The 18,998-nt window shown below is 38.7% G+C and overlaps 1 protein-coding gene across 1 annotated transcript in view; it reads right to left on the bottom strand.

The window, feature by feature from the left end:
* Window positions 1-18,998, bottom strand: part of grin2ca (glutamate receptor, ionotropic, N-methyl D-aspartate 2Ca) — a 38,141-nt gene that overhangs the window by 15,993 nt on the left and 3,150 nt on the right. Inside the window, 3 exon segments of the mRNA XM_079455547.1 lie at window positions 2,514-2,628; window positions 4,667-5,265; window positions 10,075-10,516. Of these exon segments, the coding sequence (XP_079311673.1) occupies window positions 2,514-2,628; window positions 4,667-5,265; window positions 10,075-10,500 (1,140 nt within the window). The 5' untranslated portion in view covers window positions 10,501-10,516.

The following is an 18,998-nucleotide window of genomic DNA, read 5'->3' as shown; positions in this document are numbered from 1 at the left end:
AAATGACTGATATACTCGATATAAACTACATGTCCCGCTGTAAGAATTGAAGCTTCAATTACTATCTCTCGAAACACGGTGACTGTAGGCCAACCTTTGGCGTCTTCTCCCTTATATTCTCCTCTCAAGCCTGAGGGTAAAAAGGTGTCATGGGAAGATGACACTAGACAAACCATAAAGAAAGAGTTGTCACCAGCTTTCAGCCTCACTGTGTATGAAAAGCACAATCTGCTGATTTACCTGCCTAATAAATCACCCACCTAGTAAATTACGTCTGCGGCAAGAGGTTTGGAACGACACAGAACTCTCTCAACCCGGCGCCGAAATAGATGTGCAAACTAGATACAGATGAAAGTTGTATACTGTATATGCACTTGAAGAAGAGGACAATGGACTTTGCCCTGAGAGACAGACGGCCAATTGCGTGTACAACACACAAAACTGCTGTATCCGTTGCATCTAAAGATGTTCATCATGCTAGCGGTTCTTTATGGTGTCTGACGGATGGAAGAAGCCTCATTCATTGAAAGAAGAGGGAGAGCGTTGCTCTATTGTTCACCGGGCTCAAAGAGAGAAGATAAGAAACCCAGAGTTAATACAACACAAAGAGGAATATATATGTTAAAGTCTATGTGTGAATCAATCTTGAGGATTGGCAGGGAAAGTAAGGAAACAAAACTAGGGGTCAGATAGACATAATTGGACTGTAAAAGATGTGGTTGGGCTGAACAGTTACAGGGCTCGATCACTGTTCCATTAAGGGTCTTTGGATACATTTGGAGAACGTTCATATAACCTGTAACCTATGCTGGGTTGTTTTAAACCAAGATGTGGTCAAATGTGAAAATATCTAGGTTTTTATCCAACGCTTGAATTTGTTCATATTGTACTTAACCAGGGGTTGAAAATAAGTTTAACGGTGTAAATATATATCCACTTAATTCTTTTCTACACCTTCATTTCTTTATTACTTCAACTTGTCAAAATACATTAATACAAAGTCAATGGGGGACATTAAAGCAATAGTTCACCTTCAAAATTAAAATTCTGTCATCATTTACTGTCCCTCTTGTCATTTTAAACCTGTAAGACTTTCTTCTGTAGAACACAAAAGAAGATATTTTGCAAAATGTTGGTAAAAGCAGAGCCCCCCATTCACTTCTATTGTAGCAATTGCAAGTGAATGGGGGGCTGTTAACAACGTTCTTTAAAATATCTTCTTTTGCGTTCTGCGGAAGTCATACAGGTTTGTACCGACATGAAGATGAGTAAATAACAAGAAAAATTGCATTTTTTGGATGGTTTTTCCCTTATTTTTAATAAGGGTTAGAACAAATAATTCACAATTTGTGAAAATGTAAAATGGTGAGTTGATTTTGTAAAGGCAACAAATTTGTTTACGATGCGTGATAATATTCGACAATTCAACCTTTAATACACAAATATTTCCAGAATGTGTTTTCATATGATTTACTGTTGTGTTCTGCAATGAATGGAGCAATGAAAAGGCAATCTCTGAGAACAAGTGTTTCTCTGTAGGAGGAAAGATCCTCCAGGAGAACAGACAGATTCACGCTATTGTTAGCTTTCAAAACCTCTCTCTGAATCCCTTTCATCACAGTTGAAAGTCACAAGATTCTTCCAGAACGCCTGACATAAAAAGCTCTCATATGGTGGACCAGACTGTCTGATCTATCGCATCAGATATAACTTGACTCCGCCTGGAGGTGAAAGCATGGCTTCTGCCAGAGCCCTTTGGCCACGTTTCCTCACCCAATATGAAATGGGTCCAACCTCAAGAAAATATCAATAGTGAGTAATTACTTAAAGACTGCTGGAGGCCCTCGACCAAAACAAACAGTTTGTATGGGCATCCGTCCCACTGGCAATGTAAACAGTGTTGGGGCTGTGTGAAAGCATTCACCGTGAGTCTCATCCTCTAGCCGTACAAAGGCAAGCAGTTGTATAAAAATAAAGTACATTACAGCTGTTCTTGGATCTGTTGTGCATGTAGCCAGTCTCGAGTAGTCTTATCTAAAACGGGTTTATTACTTTATTAAGTCAGGGACGGACTTATATGCACATGGGCTGGGCATGTGCTGTATTATGATAACTAAAAACAGCATGCACTCCCTCATTTCAAATATCAGAATTAACCAATCACTCAAGTTGACCACTATAAAAAACAGGGCTTGGTTTGGTCATAAAGACATCAGGCAGACAGATGATGTCATCAAGCTCTGATAAAAAAACATCAATGTTAAATAGAAACTCTCGCTCCACATGCAATTTGCAGTGGCTGGTCATAAATGGGAATATTGCAAGTTGAAAGCACAAGGCAGTCCAGCCACTTCTCAAGATAAAATAGCGTTTATGTGCAGGTCATCTATGGCATTTTGACTTACAATTAGCCTGAAGGCATTGAAACCTCAAGAGATGCTTTGAAATACTGACTAATGTGTTGCCCTGGGATGTAACCTATATAGAGGGAAAATAAATGCTGAAATTCTCACCTTATCCCACTGCCTGCTGCGGTCCAGAGTGATTATGATCATGGAGGGATTGATCAGATATCCATCACTGTTGAAGGAAAAGTCTGTGTTCTCCCACGACACATTCAGCATGTGCCTGCGGAAGGAAATTGAATATTCTTAACAAATCTGTTTGACAAATCTAACATTTCAAACGATTATATGATAAAGTATTCAAATCATTTCAACATTTTCTTTTGCAATTTTTTGTGGTATCCATAAATTTAAAACTTCAGCTCAGGACCTTGATCTAGATCCATTTAAATCAACTGATGTCTTAAATCAACAGGATACATATTTTAGTGTAAACTATCACTTCAATGTTGAGTTTTTATAGTTTAGGGAGAGTAGGGGCCTAATCTTTGAACGCTGAATCAACTCCCAAGTCACCTGCAGATATCCCGAAAAGTGACATTTTCCTTATCACCAAGCCAGAACCAGACTCGAACTGGTTTAAACGTCAATGCGTCATCACAACAAACTCAATAAACACCGTAAAGTCTGATATACCTTTGATACTGAACGTTGCATCATTGGTTGTTATTGAAAACGTTCGCTTGCACGCTTAAAGCTGGTGTAAATCTGATAATTGGAGCAACATGATTCATCGCACATCATCATTTGGTCTCAGTGTGGGTGGGATATTAGACAGACTTGTTTCTCTGCTACGCACACACAACACAGCACTCGAGGTGATGAAGACCCCTGAGTATTATGGGCATGGTTGAGTGTCATAATCTGATAATCTGCTGAAATCTCATTAACAGGTAAAATGACTTCATCACAAACACAGTCAACTTCATTAAAATTGAATCAGAAATACTGACGGTTACTCTTCTGGATGAAAATCATTTTTCATCCGTTTTTTGACCCCTCCAAAAATATCCACCTGACAATTTAAATAATGAAAAATGAAATACTTGTCATTAAATAATTAGTAAACACTTATTTATTTTATACTCTGTCAAATGAATCACAGACAAATGTCAAAATTGTGCATATGGTTTATAATATAAATCACCCCAACCAGAATATGTGATCTCCCCCAGTCGAGCCAGCCCAGTACTAGACCCGTTTCAGAGGCATTTTATCTTTAAACTTAAAAACTGAATGACAAATGTGAACATTAAAGTAAATGGACTGGAATTGTCCAAGACTTACTTGGTGAATTTCAATGCTGTCTTAAAGAAGTTTGTATGAACTGAGAGTCTTGTAACATTTATGAAATTAGATGAATACTAATTTTAAAATAAAAAAATTGAAATGATCAATTTGATCTCACAAGAATTTTTATGAGTATTGTATGTGGTTGCTAATCCGCATGAATTTGTGTGATGTAATTCATACAAAAACGTCCAATTATTAGAATTAAGCAATACTAAGCCCCCTAACCCCACCCCTAAACCTAACGTCACAGGGTCAAAAGCAAATCACACTATAACGTACAGATTCATAGTTATGTAAAATAGTTAAGAAATAGTTACGAATTCCTGTGTGATTGTGTTAAAATGATTAGAGAATCGTTTACTGTTGTAGCTTTTTCCAAACAACAATGGTCCATACTGACCATATTATGTCATGCTTTTCTAATTTGAGGTTGAGTAAATCATTACAAAATATGAATTTTTTGAGTGAATTATCGCTTAAATAACCACATGCTTGTTTGATTTCATGGCACTCACGCACTTTCATATCTCAGGTACGATTTACAACCCTCTCTTTCTCTCTCTCGCTGTGTTTGCCACTTCAACGCTCCCTTTGGAGGATTAATACATCTTTTGACCAAATAAGATTTGTTGTGTTCCCTGGCACAGATGGAACCATATTGTTCTTTAGGGTAGCCCTGGCAAGAAAAGGGCACATCACACGGTATATCTTCGCCTGATCCCTGCATCTAAATCTAGACGGTACAGACCGGACAGCAAAGCGAGCAGCTCGATTTCTGGCATTGTTACAATAAACTACTGGCTTATGTTCAAACTTTCCTGTCACCTTTTATCAATCCACCTTAATTTGGCTTTGGCAATTCTGTTGGGTCGGATAAGTCCAAATGTTCTTGGGAGTTTTTGTTACCCAGCTGTAGATTTCACAGCATAGTACATTCATGTGTCCCTCAAGTTTAAATTTCCCCTCACCTGTAAAGGGAGTCATTTTTAGCCGGCCGAACGGCACTCTGACAGTCCATGTGTCCGTCTGGAAGAAACCCCCTTTGCTTGCGGAAGCTCTCCACTCCTTTGACGACAATGGCCACACCATCCCTGACCCTGTTCCGCATGCTCATTTTCCAGCGATCTGTGACAATACTAATCAATCCGATGGGAAAACTGTCTGGTGGATGCATGTTGTGGTTTCCCACAGCCAGGCTTGGAATAAACCAAATATACCCTGGACCGACCAATCCCACTTCCCTGGCCATGGTGAACAGGTATTCGGCTTCATCGTGCGAGCAGTACACCAGAAGCACCTGAGCGTCGATCTGTTGAAGTAACCTTCGGGCTCGGAGATCGTTCATGCCGTCCGCGGACATGTCGAACGTTAGGATGTCTTGCAACTCCCACAGGAAATAGGAAGTATCGATAAAGAAATGGATGTAGTCCACGTAAGTGTCGTAGCCCGGATACAAGCTGGTCACCACCACAAAACTGTCCCAGTTGTACTCCTCCATCACCTTAAACATGCCATTGATCTGCTGTTCAATGGAAGAACCCAGCTGAAGGAACGTAGAGCCTTCACCCTGGGAAGAACATGGAAAAGTTAAAGCGTATGATACACACATTTTTTAAGACAATGGAAACTAATTTTGTCATTTTACTTATTGATAATATAATAAAATTGGCTTAAGTGTAACCCCAAATAATGTCTTAGATGATAGCACAATACAGTTTATAGTTGTTGAATTAAAAGAGGAATGGGACATAAATCTGACCGAGTTGTGAATAGAGGATAACTGGATATTGTTCTAAACTATTTCCAAAGGGAGAGTTTAGAGTTCAATGTTACACGGTAATGTCCTTCAGACACTAGGTTTGAGAAAGTAGGGTAAGCCAGATCATTAGCCTGGGAATGAGAAACGTTCCGGTTTATTCCACCTGTTCTTTGACCCCTTTAAATGCTCTAAAAATCAAGTTTGAATGCTTGCCCATTCTAGGCGATATAATGGGTTAGATATTTATAAGTTGGTCCCATTGCAGAATTAAAAGCCTATTTTTCATGCTTTGCTGCCCCGACAAAATTCTGACCCTTCAACAGGTTGTTCAGGATCATTATAAATATTCATCATCATAAGAATATATTTATACCAGTTTGTCCTTCCGTTTATTGTAGTGTTAACCTTGAATTTTAAGACTTGGAGCTTCTTGAAAGGGCCAATTCACCCAAAAGTGAAAATTCTGTCGTCATTTACTCACTCTCATGCCATTTCAAACCTGTATGACTTTTTTTCTTCTGTAGAACACAAACAAAGATATACCAAGGTAACCAAACTACATGGGCATATTGTATGGATATCGTTTATTTTGTGATGACAAGGTGAATAAATGACTACATTTTTATTTTTGGGTCAACTCTCCCTACATTAGTTACATTTTTCCAAATTTAGTTAAAGCTGAAATTCATTCACTATGGACACTAACCGTCCGTCAACTGCATATCAACGCTCTGGCAACCCCCAACAACAACCTAGCATCATAAGTGTGACTTTTGTGTGTGCAAATATTTACATTAATTCAAAAATAAAGATTTGCTGCTTTTCTAATTCTTTAGTTCCCAACTTGATCATTGCTATGTTACAAAAACAGTTATGTGAGATGTGCTGGGTTTGGTGGTACATATTCATGGGTAGCTCAGATTTACCGCTCAATCTTTATTCATGCGTTACCTACAGGGTTCCTGATCTAGTCAAAAGATAAATATATAGCTCAGCTGCTTACGCGTGATTTATCTCTTAAAGGAAAGTCTGTGCGTGTGTCTGAGAGATAGAAGAGTGACTGTGTGTTACTCAAACAGACCTGTGTCTCCGCGTACCGCACAGATAAAGCAAATATCTCTCTGTGTGTCTCAGGGGAACTTCTATGCTAAGCAAATATTTAAAGAGCCAGCGATACACTTCAAAGTTATATTGGCAAAGGACGTGTTCATTTTCTATTTTCTCATGGTTGAAAACCATGCACGCCGCAGCTGCCGTCAAGTCCGAGCCACCTGCCGTAACAACATGAGTGTTGCATTGATCGGTGATTGACTGCTGAGAGGAAACACTCAATGATTTCATTCTCATGGCATGGTTGACGTATGAACGCTCACTTCAGTGCGAGATTAGATTCTGTACATGGCCTGCAAGAATAACTGGTTGCGAATAAATGAATTTCCAAAGACTAAATTGGATTCTAGGCGTTGTATGGGATCAGAGGTGTGGTTATGAATGTGTAAAGGAGTTTTTTGCCTTTGTTTTTTAAAGGTGGTGGATGACCGAACTTGCCACTGGAGTGTGTTTGGCTCAGTTTGATGGGAAATGTTAAGGAGAAAGTACTCAATACTGTTATCAAATTGTCATGTAGCGTATTATTCCCAGAGCAACTTTTATAGATTTATTTCCCATGTCGTCTTATTGCTGACGGAAATGGAGGGAGAGAACTCGGATGGACTCTGTACATCAATATAGGAGATCTTTTTTGTATGACCTTGACAATAACTGTGATATTAAAACCCTTGATTATACATATTGCCACAATGGTTACAATCTCTCTCTCTCCCTACATTTGCATTTTAATTATTCCATTTATTTTATGATTTATTTTTGTCCATTGACCATCTCTCTAAACTTACATTTATGGGTTCTGAAAGTTTACATCGAATTCAATCAACCCCACCAGCCTTTATTTGTGTTTGTGTTCGGCTTTCGAAACACTCTCGCTGTCCTTTAATGTTATACGTGGATTAGACTCATGAAGTCGAACACATCTATTGATTAGAGTTGGAGCTCAAAGACCCTGTTAAATGACATACTACAGTGAATGGGAAACAAGGAAAATGAGATTTCTCACTATACCGCGCCTTTAACTCCGAGGGTCAGCGAGAGGGCGGTGGAGGGCGATCGAAAATCTAAATTACCAAGGTGTAAGAAACCGTGACTAACATTACAAACAGACTAAAGAGAAAAATAACAAAAATCTGTATCGATTTGGTCTTTTAATAGGTATCAACCTTAAATGGATTTTGACACTTAAAGTGAAAATTTTGGTAGTTCACTCAGTATCTTGACTGGGCAGGGTAGGTGGGCAGCAGGGTGACCATCTGGTGTGTCAGTGGCATTCATCAGTTAGAACCTGAGATGGCTGTCGAACGTCCGCTGGGCACAGCCGTGCCAGCCGGCCAACGGCAGAATAGATGACAGTCATTCAGCTCCTTAAATTCTCATCCTGGGGCCTCATGTAACACAAACTAGGGGTGTGACTATATTTTAAGCTTAGCATGTTTATTGTATTACATTGGTATTGCAAAAGTGCTTTCCGAACCCTCGTTGTTCCAATTCTGATAACCACAAAATAATATATTTGGAAGAATGCTTGTAACCAAACAGTTCTGGTTGTCATGGAAGTCAACAGGGTCCAAGAACTGTTCGATTACAAGCATTCTTCCAAATATCTTTCTCTGTGTTCATCAGAACAAAGACATTTATTCAGATATGGATAAACTCCAATTGAACTGTCCCTTTAATCTCAAACTTCATTAGTTTAACAGCTCGATCTGCAGTATCTTAAAGTGGGCGTATCTCAGACAGTTTCTGCATGTCTCATGTTTATCTTGAGTACTTACAGAATAGTATCGCACCCTTCAAATATCCGAAGAGTCTTTAGTTTGATCACATTTATAAAAGACAGATACGTTTGTTTCCGAAACTATGCGACGCATTTGGGGGGGGGGGAACTAAAGCACGTGCGCATACATTGCCAAGAAAACACAGATTCACAGATCTCCGATGCCCTTAGATTTCACACAAGTGAAAGTGATTTGTGCGCATGCTCCTTCTCCCACTTTCCTTGGTTGATGCGTGGGCGTGCCGCATGCTTTTCCGGGAGAATTGTCCAATAAGGGACTCAGAAAAGTTGTTACGTAACGATTTTTCATATTTGAAAAACACGTTCTGAAACCTGTACGAACACTGGGGGAGTGTATCGAGCACAGAAATACTACGTAATACGTCCGACTTGGACCATGTCAAGCATGAGAAGACAACACGTTTAACACCGTAAAGAAGTCAGAATGCATGACACACTGTTGCCTAAAAATATGTTGCTAGTTATCCATCGATCTATTGTTAATAGCAGAAATGTCAAACAAATGTTTAACTATTTTACAAGTACAATGTGAACCGTACAAAATGTATGGTTATTAGAAAAATGCAAAAGCAGATTATGCAAAAATCCATGAGCCTTGTATAAATTCATACAAATTAGCCACCTTGTAAAATAGTTATGAGAGATTTTATCGAACTGTAAATTAGTCTGAAGGAAGAGAATAATCCATTCATTGAGTGTTCATTGCAAAATATATGTATTCGCCTGCATCTATCTCGCCCTAAAACACTGTTTTATTTCTATATTTATATTATGGAAATGCTTGAACTTTTCTCTCTGTTATTGTCCACAGCAATTTGCATAGAAGCAATAAAACGGGGACAGGCGATCATCTATTCTCTTGCTGAGCTCTATTTGGATCGCAGGGCGGATGATCACAGTTTCGCTGCATGGGTCTAACAACACAGCGATACACATTTCAAGCCCTTCAGACCTCTCATATAAGACCACAGTATTCTCTTTTACAAATGACTCCAGTAATACCAATGGTTTCTGTGATGGACCACATAACACTTTACAAACCACTACAATAAGCAATGCCACAAATTGAGCAACTGGGATTTAGAATTATTACGACACTTTAGACTTGGGTATGTCAAAATTAAGCAAAAGTAAAAAAAACAATGTAAACTATTATTATGTTAAAAATGAGACCTAGTTTTAAACCTAACGTTTCTTAAAAATCCATTGTGTTGTCTATTTTAACTGTTTGGGAACAAATCAATACAATTTAAAAACAACAGTTCCTATCATTTCTATTGTGTACGATTCCAAATTAACGCTTAATGATGTTTAAAACTCAATGGCAAACAATATTTTCAGACAGGGGGAAGCAATAGAGCGAGCGAGCGATAATAACATGATGAATGATGCTCCTTTAATTAGTTCATTTTGCCCAAAAAAAGGTTTTCTAGAAATGAACCTTTAAAGCGCCATTATTTTCATGAGCGTGTGCTTGATGCTCGATTCTTAATATGTGTTCTGGTCATCCGGTCACTATTCCAAAATAAAGCTAATATAAAATATTTAGAGTCCTTGCTGCCCTACTGAGATACACTATATATTTTATGATAATGACCATCTGACAAACATTTATTTATTTTTGATGCCAACTTTAAAATAACTATTTCGGATTATTTATATATCAGAAACCAAAGTTTAGCTTGACGCCAGCAACCCTCGACTCTAACCTTGTGCGGTAAGACAACAGCGGACCCCCCGCTGATGCCCACTATTGGCACCGCCGTCTGCGTTGAGATGAAATCCAGGATCTGCGCCACTGCCTCCGACCCAATGTTATCCTCAAAGACCACTCCGTGCACCCTGTTAGCAGCCAGCGTGTCGCAGATGCGAGTCAGTAGGGTGCGCGGGTTGGTGTTGTTCACCAGCACGGTGATGGGGTTCACCTCCAGCGGCAGGTCCAGGAAGTTCTCCCGACTCAGTCGCCCTTTGATCTCCATCTGGTAGGAGGAGCCGCTGAAGACCACCGCCACGTTCACGGTGGGCTCAACCGCCCTGTACGGTCGGCCCTGGCAACAGGGGACAGAGCTGACGGACAACAGCAGCAGCAACGGCAGCCACAGTGTGTCGCTGAGACACCCTAGATGAACGCCCATCTCAGTCGCCTACTGCCTGGATGGGACAAAAAATATGGGAGCAAAATTAGATTTGGAAGAAAAGCAGGTCTGCAATATGAGGCGTGCAGTTTGAGGCCTTCTCCAACGCTTCAACTACAACTTTGAAGGAATCTTAATGGGACAGTCCTCCTAAAAATTACACAAACTGAGTATATGTATACATAACAGTACCATACATTTAACCATTTAAACAGAGGCTTCCTTAAAGAAAAAAAGACATTTCTGGGCGAAATATCAAACATTTGATTGTTCTTATAAAAAATGTCCGTCAGAGCAGTGTCCTGAGATCGCATGTTTAAAATCGAGCTCTCGTAGAGCCAGAAGTCACCAAGTTGCCCAGCTGTTGAGTTGACACACTGAATCCACACAGCCTGATCTAACAGATGGTGGGCACTGTTGAAAAAATCCCTTTTTCGCTCAACAAATGGAGAACATGGGGATTTATGACCCCTAACTTGTGTGTCTTTTGGCATTTAATATTACAGAGCTGCCCAGCTTAATCCCTGCACTGAAAAGTCAATAGGCAATAGACACTCGAACCACTGGCCATAAAGTTATGGCTTGTTTTAAGCCGGCAGAAAAACAGACATAAAAGTGAGGTTAATTTCCTTTTTCGATCTTTCATTTATATCTCTCTCAATCGTCATCACAGTCGTACATGCAGCCACATCGAAACGGCAAAGCTTAAACACATCAGTATCAAACGTGTCAGGGTTATCCCTTAAACTCACTACTGTTTTCAGAAGGATTCGGGTCTTTGAATGGCTTTGGAGACGAGCGCTGCCGAAATGCCACTTTTAACATGCTGACCAAATTTACTATGTCTCGTAAACCAGACGCCATGTAATCCTCGTAATCCCCCCTAGTATGTCATGCTTTGCCGCCTGCCTCATCCAGCGTCCCGTGTGGCAGAGCCCATCTTAATGCTTTTATTCCTACACTGGCCCGTAAAGTAGGTTTACATGGCTTTTCTGTACATTTAGGGAAGACGGTTTGGGGTAAACGTGTTAGATTATTAAAGAATTCACACTGGCTTCGAGGTCTTGTTAACCTTAAACTAATAATCCATCAAGTGGAACAAGAAGTAAACACACAGTGTCTCTTTTGACTAATGCAATATGGCTTTGACATACTTTTTAATTCAAGACTGGCTTGCCTGTGTTGGTGATAGATCACATTTACATATTTCCTATATCAGCTGTGATAAATGTTTGGATAACTGCTGTGAAAGCCGACAGTAGAGATTGGTCTCTGAAGCCAAGAGTTTATACAGAAAGAAAATGAAGTATGACATTATTTTTTTTATAAATAACCAGACACACAAGATTATGCGCTCTTAATGATGTAGAATTGTTTTCATGTTAAAGTTGCAATGAGTAATTTTTTGGAGGATCTATTAGACAGAAATGCAAAATAATATATATAACTATGTCTTCAAAGGTCTATAAAGACCTTATAAACAGTCCTGTAGCTCAGTGGTTAGAGAATGGCGGTAGCAATGCCAAGGTCAGTGGTTCGATCCCAGGGATTGCACATATTTCGATACAAATGTATAATATTATGCAATGTTTTGGATAAAACATCTGTCTAATGCATAAATGTAAATGTGCCATTGGTTGCAATTCACATCCTTACCCCTAGATGCCGCTAAATGTCATACACTGGACCTTTAAACAATCACTTATATTATGCTAAACAATGTGTGACTCCTCCTCCGTTTGAAATGGCCAATAGTGGGGGTGGGAGGCTTAAGATTTTTAAGAGGATTTTTGTTGGTCATAAGAAGCTGATCTGCACAATGAAGTCATAAAAATCATTGACCTGTATGGGTGTAACTGGGACCGTAAATTTGTATTGCTTATATCTTCTTCTAAATGCAAATGTGTTGTTAATGTTGCAGACTTTTTGAAAGTGGCCATCACACAATAGCAAAATAGCAAGATTATGTCAACCATGGGTTTGGGAAACTTGTTAAAAAAGCGATTACTTCAACAATCTACAGTATCTATAGTGATGCTAGGTCAGAAATAACACGCTTGGCGTTTTAAGAGATGTAATCCAGTCAACCAATCAACAGCAATCTCTCTCTCTCTCTGGTTTAAATGTGTCACTGTCCTTGCTTGTACTCAGCTTCTACCAGTAGAAAGTTTGTCTGTTCAGATTAGTGATCTCTCTCATTTGGCTCTCTGAGAACATAGCCTACACCAGATTACAACAAAGTCAAAACCACAGAGCAATCCAGCTCTCTCCAATATGCTAACCCTCAAAGCGGCACTACGAAGGATTGGCCTCTTTGTCGCCATCTTAGTTCGTAGTTGTGTGGAGATATATTCTTTACGCGAGTTGTGATTTGGCACTGCTCAACTGCGCGGATGAGTCTGATGTTTTGAGTCGTGGCCTGTGACAGTGCACTGGTGAGAATCTTCACTGTACATTAGTAGCGCATAATAAACACAAATAACACGAAACCGATAAGAATATAAATAGACACAAACAGCACAAATGGAGGCTGTGTTGAAGTGTTCCGATTTTAACTCCCGTAATGCGAACCGGACAGAAGATCCCAGCACAAGTCCAATTACATTCACTTTTTCTTTTGTAAACCGTCATCAGTTCTTACTTTCTTGTTTTTCACAACTGATGAATTCCCAGATGTCAACGCTGGTGCCGTTTAAAAGTAAAAGTACTTAACGCCGCCATAATACTAAAAGTTGTATAAAATCCTACCCAACAGTTGTGAGAACACGCTACAAATCGCTTGTTACTCGTAGAAGAGGGAGATCCTCTTCGTTCTGTGTACGAATGTGACGAAATGGCCCATAAACAAAACACACAAAATAAGGATCTCCGTGAAAGACGACCCGACAGGGCAAATTACAAACCACTATTACAAGCTTTCCTTGGTGAATCCCGCAAGGGTAGTGACACAGTTTTAAACACTGATCTTTCATGTACTTGCTCAATGATTGGTTTTAGGTCATTTTTACTCAAAATAACTTATGGACTGCCGCTTTAAAGTTCAAAATTTGCCAATTTTTTACCAACCCTCAAGGCATCCAAACTGAATATGTTTTTCTTCTGGAAGAACAATCCGATCAGAGTTATAGTGGATGCGTTTGTTTAAGAGAAATATCCATATTGAAAGCACTATTAACGTTGCTGTCTAGCTTCCGTCATCTCTCGATTGCGTTTTTTGGAGCTTCAAAAAACCACCACACGTTCACTCCCATTCTACCGGTTGGAAGCAAAATTATACGTGGTATTATAACTCCTACTGCACTATTCTTCAAGAAGAAAAGCATATTCAGTTAGGATGACTTGAGGGTGAGAAATTTTGATTTGCTAGTGAAGTGTCCCTTTAACCAGCTGCAATACATATCTGGACAAAATTACTGTTTAAATTATGTGTGATGTGGCCCTGATCTGATCTCTTGCAGAATAAAGTAAAGAAAGCAACCTAAAAAGTATTCAACACCCTCTAGTGGAGGAAAAGGAGAGTAAATCTTTGCCTTCACTAACGCATGAAAAAGGTCTTTGATTTTCAATCTATACATCATGTCTATAAATGTAATAAAATCTTTATTAAGAGTTTAAATCTGGTTTTGGACTGGTCTTACAAAAATTATTCTTAAAACCTCAAAACGTCATTGTCACTGCAGTTTTTAAATAATCTCACTGCCTTTAAGGTCCTCACACTTCAAAGGGAACTATACATTTCTAAAATGAAGTGTCTGTGAAAATATTTCCATCCACCCCGGGTCTTATTTTAACTTCCAGTTCCCATTCATTTGAAACCTTCTGCGCCATCGATAAATCAAGGTGAATTACATTCCTGCATATTCTGTCAGGACCTTATATTTAAAGAGTTTTCTGTTTTGTGTCAACCCCGTCTGTACTCTCATAAGGCCGAGCCCCAGCCGCAGTGTAATATCAAGAGAGCGAGATGACAAAAAAGGAAAATAGCAATATGAGACCAAAGTCATAATCCCAAAAAGTAGCGCTTCTCGTCTCGCGCTTGGACGGACATTATCAGATTAAATCCAATTGAATACCATACAGGAATAACAGCATACAAGCCTGCAACGGATCAAATCTCTGACTGAACTGTTCTTGGGGACTGTTGGTGCATTTCAGCAAGTTCCTATTTTCATAATTCTCAATGCAAGATTTTATTCTGGGATACTGTGCAGTATAAAACATCATAAAATTATCCTATTAAGTTCATTTGAACCACAGTTAGGAAAACACTACTGTACACAAGGACTTCAAACCAAACAAATATTTACTAACAGCACGAACCTCCATTTTTCATTTCAAAAGATCTTCAAAGTTGATGGTTCAGTGAATGAAATTTAGCGGCATCTAGTGGTAAGGTAGCGAATTGCAACCAACGGCTCACCCTTCCCCTCCCTTTCAAAGTTCTATGGTGGCTGACACAGAAATCTCATCACATTTTGCCGAAGTAGATAACATATTTTGCGAAACAGCAGTTTGTCCGTTTAGGGCTACTGTAGAAACAACATGACGAATTTCACGCAAGGTGACCCGCAGGGTATGTAGATAGAAATAGCTCGTTCTATGGTAATTCAAACAAAACGCTTCATTAAGTAAGGTCATTATGCACCACTGAAAACATAGCGATGTATATTATATTGCATGATGGTCAATAGATCCTCAAAAATATTTCACACTGGACCTTTAAGCATTATGACAAAACATACTGTTCCCAAATAAATCCTCCTGAACATGGGGGGCGATTTCAAAATTAGACCCTACGTCACTGATCTCAATTTTGGCCAAACATCAGAGTCAATAAACAGGCGCCCGTTATTGTCACATCAAGGTCAACGCTCCATTTTAATGTCCATCTTCACGATTGAGGTGCTGACAAATGTTTAAACGGCAACATTGGTTCAGCCTGACGCCGCATTTCACCCCTCGCCTATCATAACTCACCCAGTACGTCCGCAGCCTAGAAAACCTCCGAGTATTTACACCTGTTGTTCCTGATTAAATGATGGCTGTCGTTATAGGCTCATGATAAACATCGATAACAAGCAGTCACAATATTGAAGGCCACACATCCTTTTTACCTGCATGCGGCCTGTATTCAGACATTGTAGTGTACTTAAACCTACGAGGGGGCATGCATGAGCTGTTACAAAAAGTGCATTGTATTTTAGTACTTTCCTTAAAGTATATGGTTGCATTTGCTATTGTATTATACCGTGTGCGTGTGTTCATATGGCTCTCATCAGCTCTGCAGCATCGCTGTGTCGTAATGAGCCATTAAAGAGTCATTAAAGCTCATTAAAGCACAGTCATGCGGCAGTCCTGCTGCTTTAACATGACACTGACTGATTCTCACCCAGCCTGCAGGTCATCTAATCCCATACAAGGTGACTGGACCAACATCATCCAGCCTGACTAGACATTTAAGGGCATCGTTGTGGGGAGTCAAATCCAGCTAAAATAAATGAATGAAAATAAGTTATTCATTTCAAGCATATGACCGGAGTGACATGTTAAAGAGTAAAACCTGTAGAGTGACAGCAATTCATTCCCTATAGACGGTTTCATTGGACGCACGTGCTAGCCCTAAGTTAACTTCTGATCTGTATTTGGTTATAATATAATAAGGTGTTTTATATTTAATTCATATTCATTTATATTAAGATTGAATTGTATTAAATTAAATTAAAACAACCAGTTATCGATTCTTTGAGGAGAGAATCGATAACTGAAAAAACTCAAAAATTTGTTTGAGCCACATAGCATTGTTTTATGTTGTCTGTACAGATTATCCCTGTATGTGGGATCACAGTGTGACATGCTATAAATATAAACTATACTACACTGTAAAACTCGGTTTGCCAGTAACTTACTGTATTATTTAGCTAATTTCCTATAAGTACTGTTTTCCATTTGAGTTCAACTTTGACTTTTGAGATTCAAAATGAGTGAGAAGAGCAAAAAATGACATTCTTCCTAAGCATTTTTGTCTTGTTCTTGGGTAAACTTCTTAAATTGATACATTTGCATAGCAAGAAAAGTGACCTAAGATATTTAGTCTTGTTTCATAAAAGAAAAATATAAGAAATAGGTATTAGGGATGCACCGATATGTTAACTTTAGCCGATAACCGATAATTCTTGAACATTTAGCCGATAACCGATATATTGGCCGATCTAAATATGAATATAAAATTCCCTAAGACTAAAACGAAAGACAAAAATGGACAACTGCTTTTATTTGAAAACCGAATGCAGAAAACAAGGTAACCTCTGAAAATAATGTACCAAGCCTACTTTATACTAGTTAATGATTTTTTAACCTTCAAACCTTTGTTATATTTTTTAATTTAATAAGCAAATAGTGATGTTTTTCCAGAGAAACCCAGAAAAATATTCTTAATAGCCACAAGTCTAACAGGTCTCATGACAGAAAGCATTCAGACAGCAGGCAGATTCAAGCGATGTGCTTTTATTCCTATAATTTTCACATTCATAAATACTGTATCTACATCAACAATGTTTTGCTAATAGCAGTAAGTGAATGATCACGACAAAAAGATACTGTACTGTATTTTAACAGTGAGAAGAAGAGGAAATTATTTTTGATTCATCGGCTATGATATATTGGCCATATCGTTATCGGATAATACAATTTAGGCCGATATATTATAGCCGATGAATCATTTCCTCTGGTTAAACTTCTTCTCACAGTTGAAATACAGTGAACTATTCCATCAAAAATCCATGTTATCAAAAATGTAATTTAACAAAGATCCATATTCAATTTGTTTTAATGGTCCAATTTGCATTTCAACACCACATTTTGTTCTTGACCATCACAGAGCAAACAGAACTGGTTCAGGATCAGTGCCTGGGACATTGTTTAAAGATCTCAATTAACCCAAAGTTCATCTTTCCTCCCTGACACATTTCTCACTCACTGTCAAGCCTCCTAACACAACACGCAGCTTTGATTATTTTTCTTTATGTTTTTGCGTGAAGGTGGATTTTTTCCGGGCCGTTTAACTGTAATAACATCTAAAGGCGGCAGATTACAATGGAATTGAAAGTGTAATGCAGGGTCAGCGATCCATTTTACCTGACACATTCAGCTATAGGCTTCACGCAGTAGCCTGATATAGCATCACTATTAAAGGTTGTAACACTCAGGTTGTGTGTTTTGGATGTGTATCGAAATATCTTCTTTTGCCCTTGGGAAATCTATGAATTGTTCCATATTTTACCCAACCACGGGTTGAAATCCAGCATTTTTTGCATTTACTTAATGCGCAATAACAATTGTGCCGTTTTCCTTATTAAGCACCACTAAATAGACAGCAATTGAGCTGTGACTCTATTAACAAGTGTAAAAGACGCCACGCTCCATTAATATGGCAGCTGTTTTCAATCCATGTGTCTGGTTTCACTTTAACCAGTGATTTCTGGATTCCCGTGCCAATTGTTAAACGTACGTGTGCGATAACTTGCCTTTAGAAGCATGACATAATACATATACGCAATAAACTGCAGCAGTGCAAGGTGTGTGTTTTCTATTTTCTGATAGCATTTAGTTGTCATCATTATTGTGGACTCAGAATACAAATTTGCCGACGCAAACACATGAACGGTTCCCACATGTAAGAGCAAAGTATGTGTGATTACGTTTTTACCTGCAGTCGAAGGACAATTGTTCATTTCCCACCAGATTCTCAAAGGAATTAGCCAGATTGACAGAACATGTGTCCATGAGAATACGTTGATGGACGAATGTCCAGTTTTACCAGCATGACCTTGAATCAAACTTGCCAGCTCCACGTTTTTGTTTGTTCTACACTAGATGTTTAATGCTTTTTCATGTAATCGTAACACTTTGTGCGTATTAACATCGCGCTTATAACCTCTATCTAAATTACTTAATGTATTTCAAATAAGCATTTTAAACTATTTTTTCTTGTCATATTGTAATACCAAACATTAGTTTTTGAATGTTCTGAATTTAAAATGTGAATAAAATGTTTTTTGTATCACAATGTACACTGAGAATGAGACGTGTGTGTTTGTGCGAATGCGTGTGTGCGTGCGTGTCCACTCCAGTGAAGTCCATTTAAAGTCATTTAAACATTTCATTAAGCTGATCAGCTCCTGAATGTGATGTCATCAGGTACCAAACAACTCAACCGTCTCAAAGTGGCAGTTCACCCAAAAAATGAAAAGTCTATCATCATGTAGGCCTACTCATCCTTGCAAAGAAAATACACCCAAAATAAAACTTTAAAGAGACATCAAAAATCAATGTATGAGAATCAACAATAGTGACGATCAACAAAAGAAAGCGTCATGCTGCAAGGCATACTGGGTATCATAGTACAAAACTCATTCATGACTCCCAGCATGCATTGCAGTTCATTTGTTAATCTGAATTAGTTTGATGATTTGTTGAGGTTTGTGTGATGAGTGTTGATG

This window comes from Barbatula barbatula (assembly GCF_947034865.1).
Source record: "Barbatula barbatula genome assembly, chromosome: 5".
Classification (NCBI taxonomy): Eukaryota; Metazoa; Chordata; class Actinopteri; order Cypriniformes; family Nemacheilidae; genus Barbatula; species Barbatula barbatula.
This window is presented reverse-complemented; position numbering and strand designations above follow the sequence as displayed.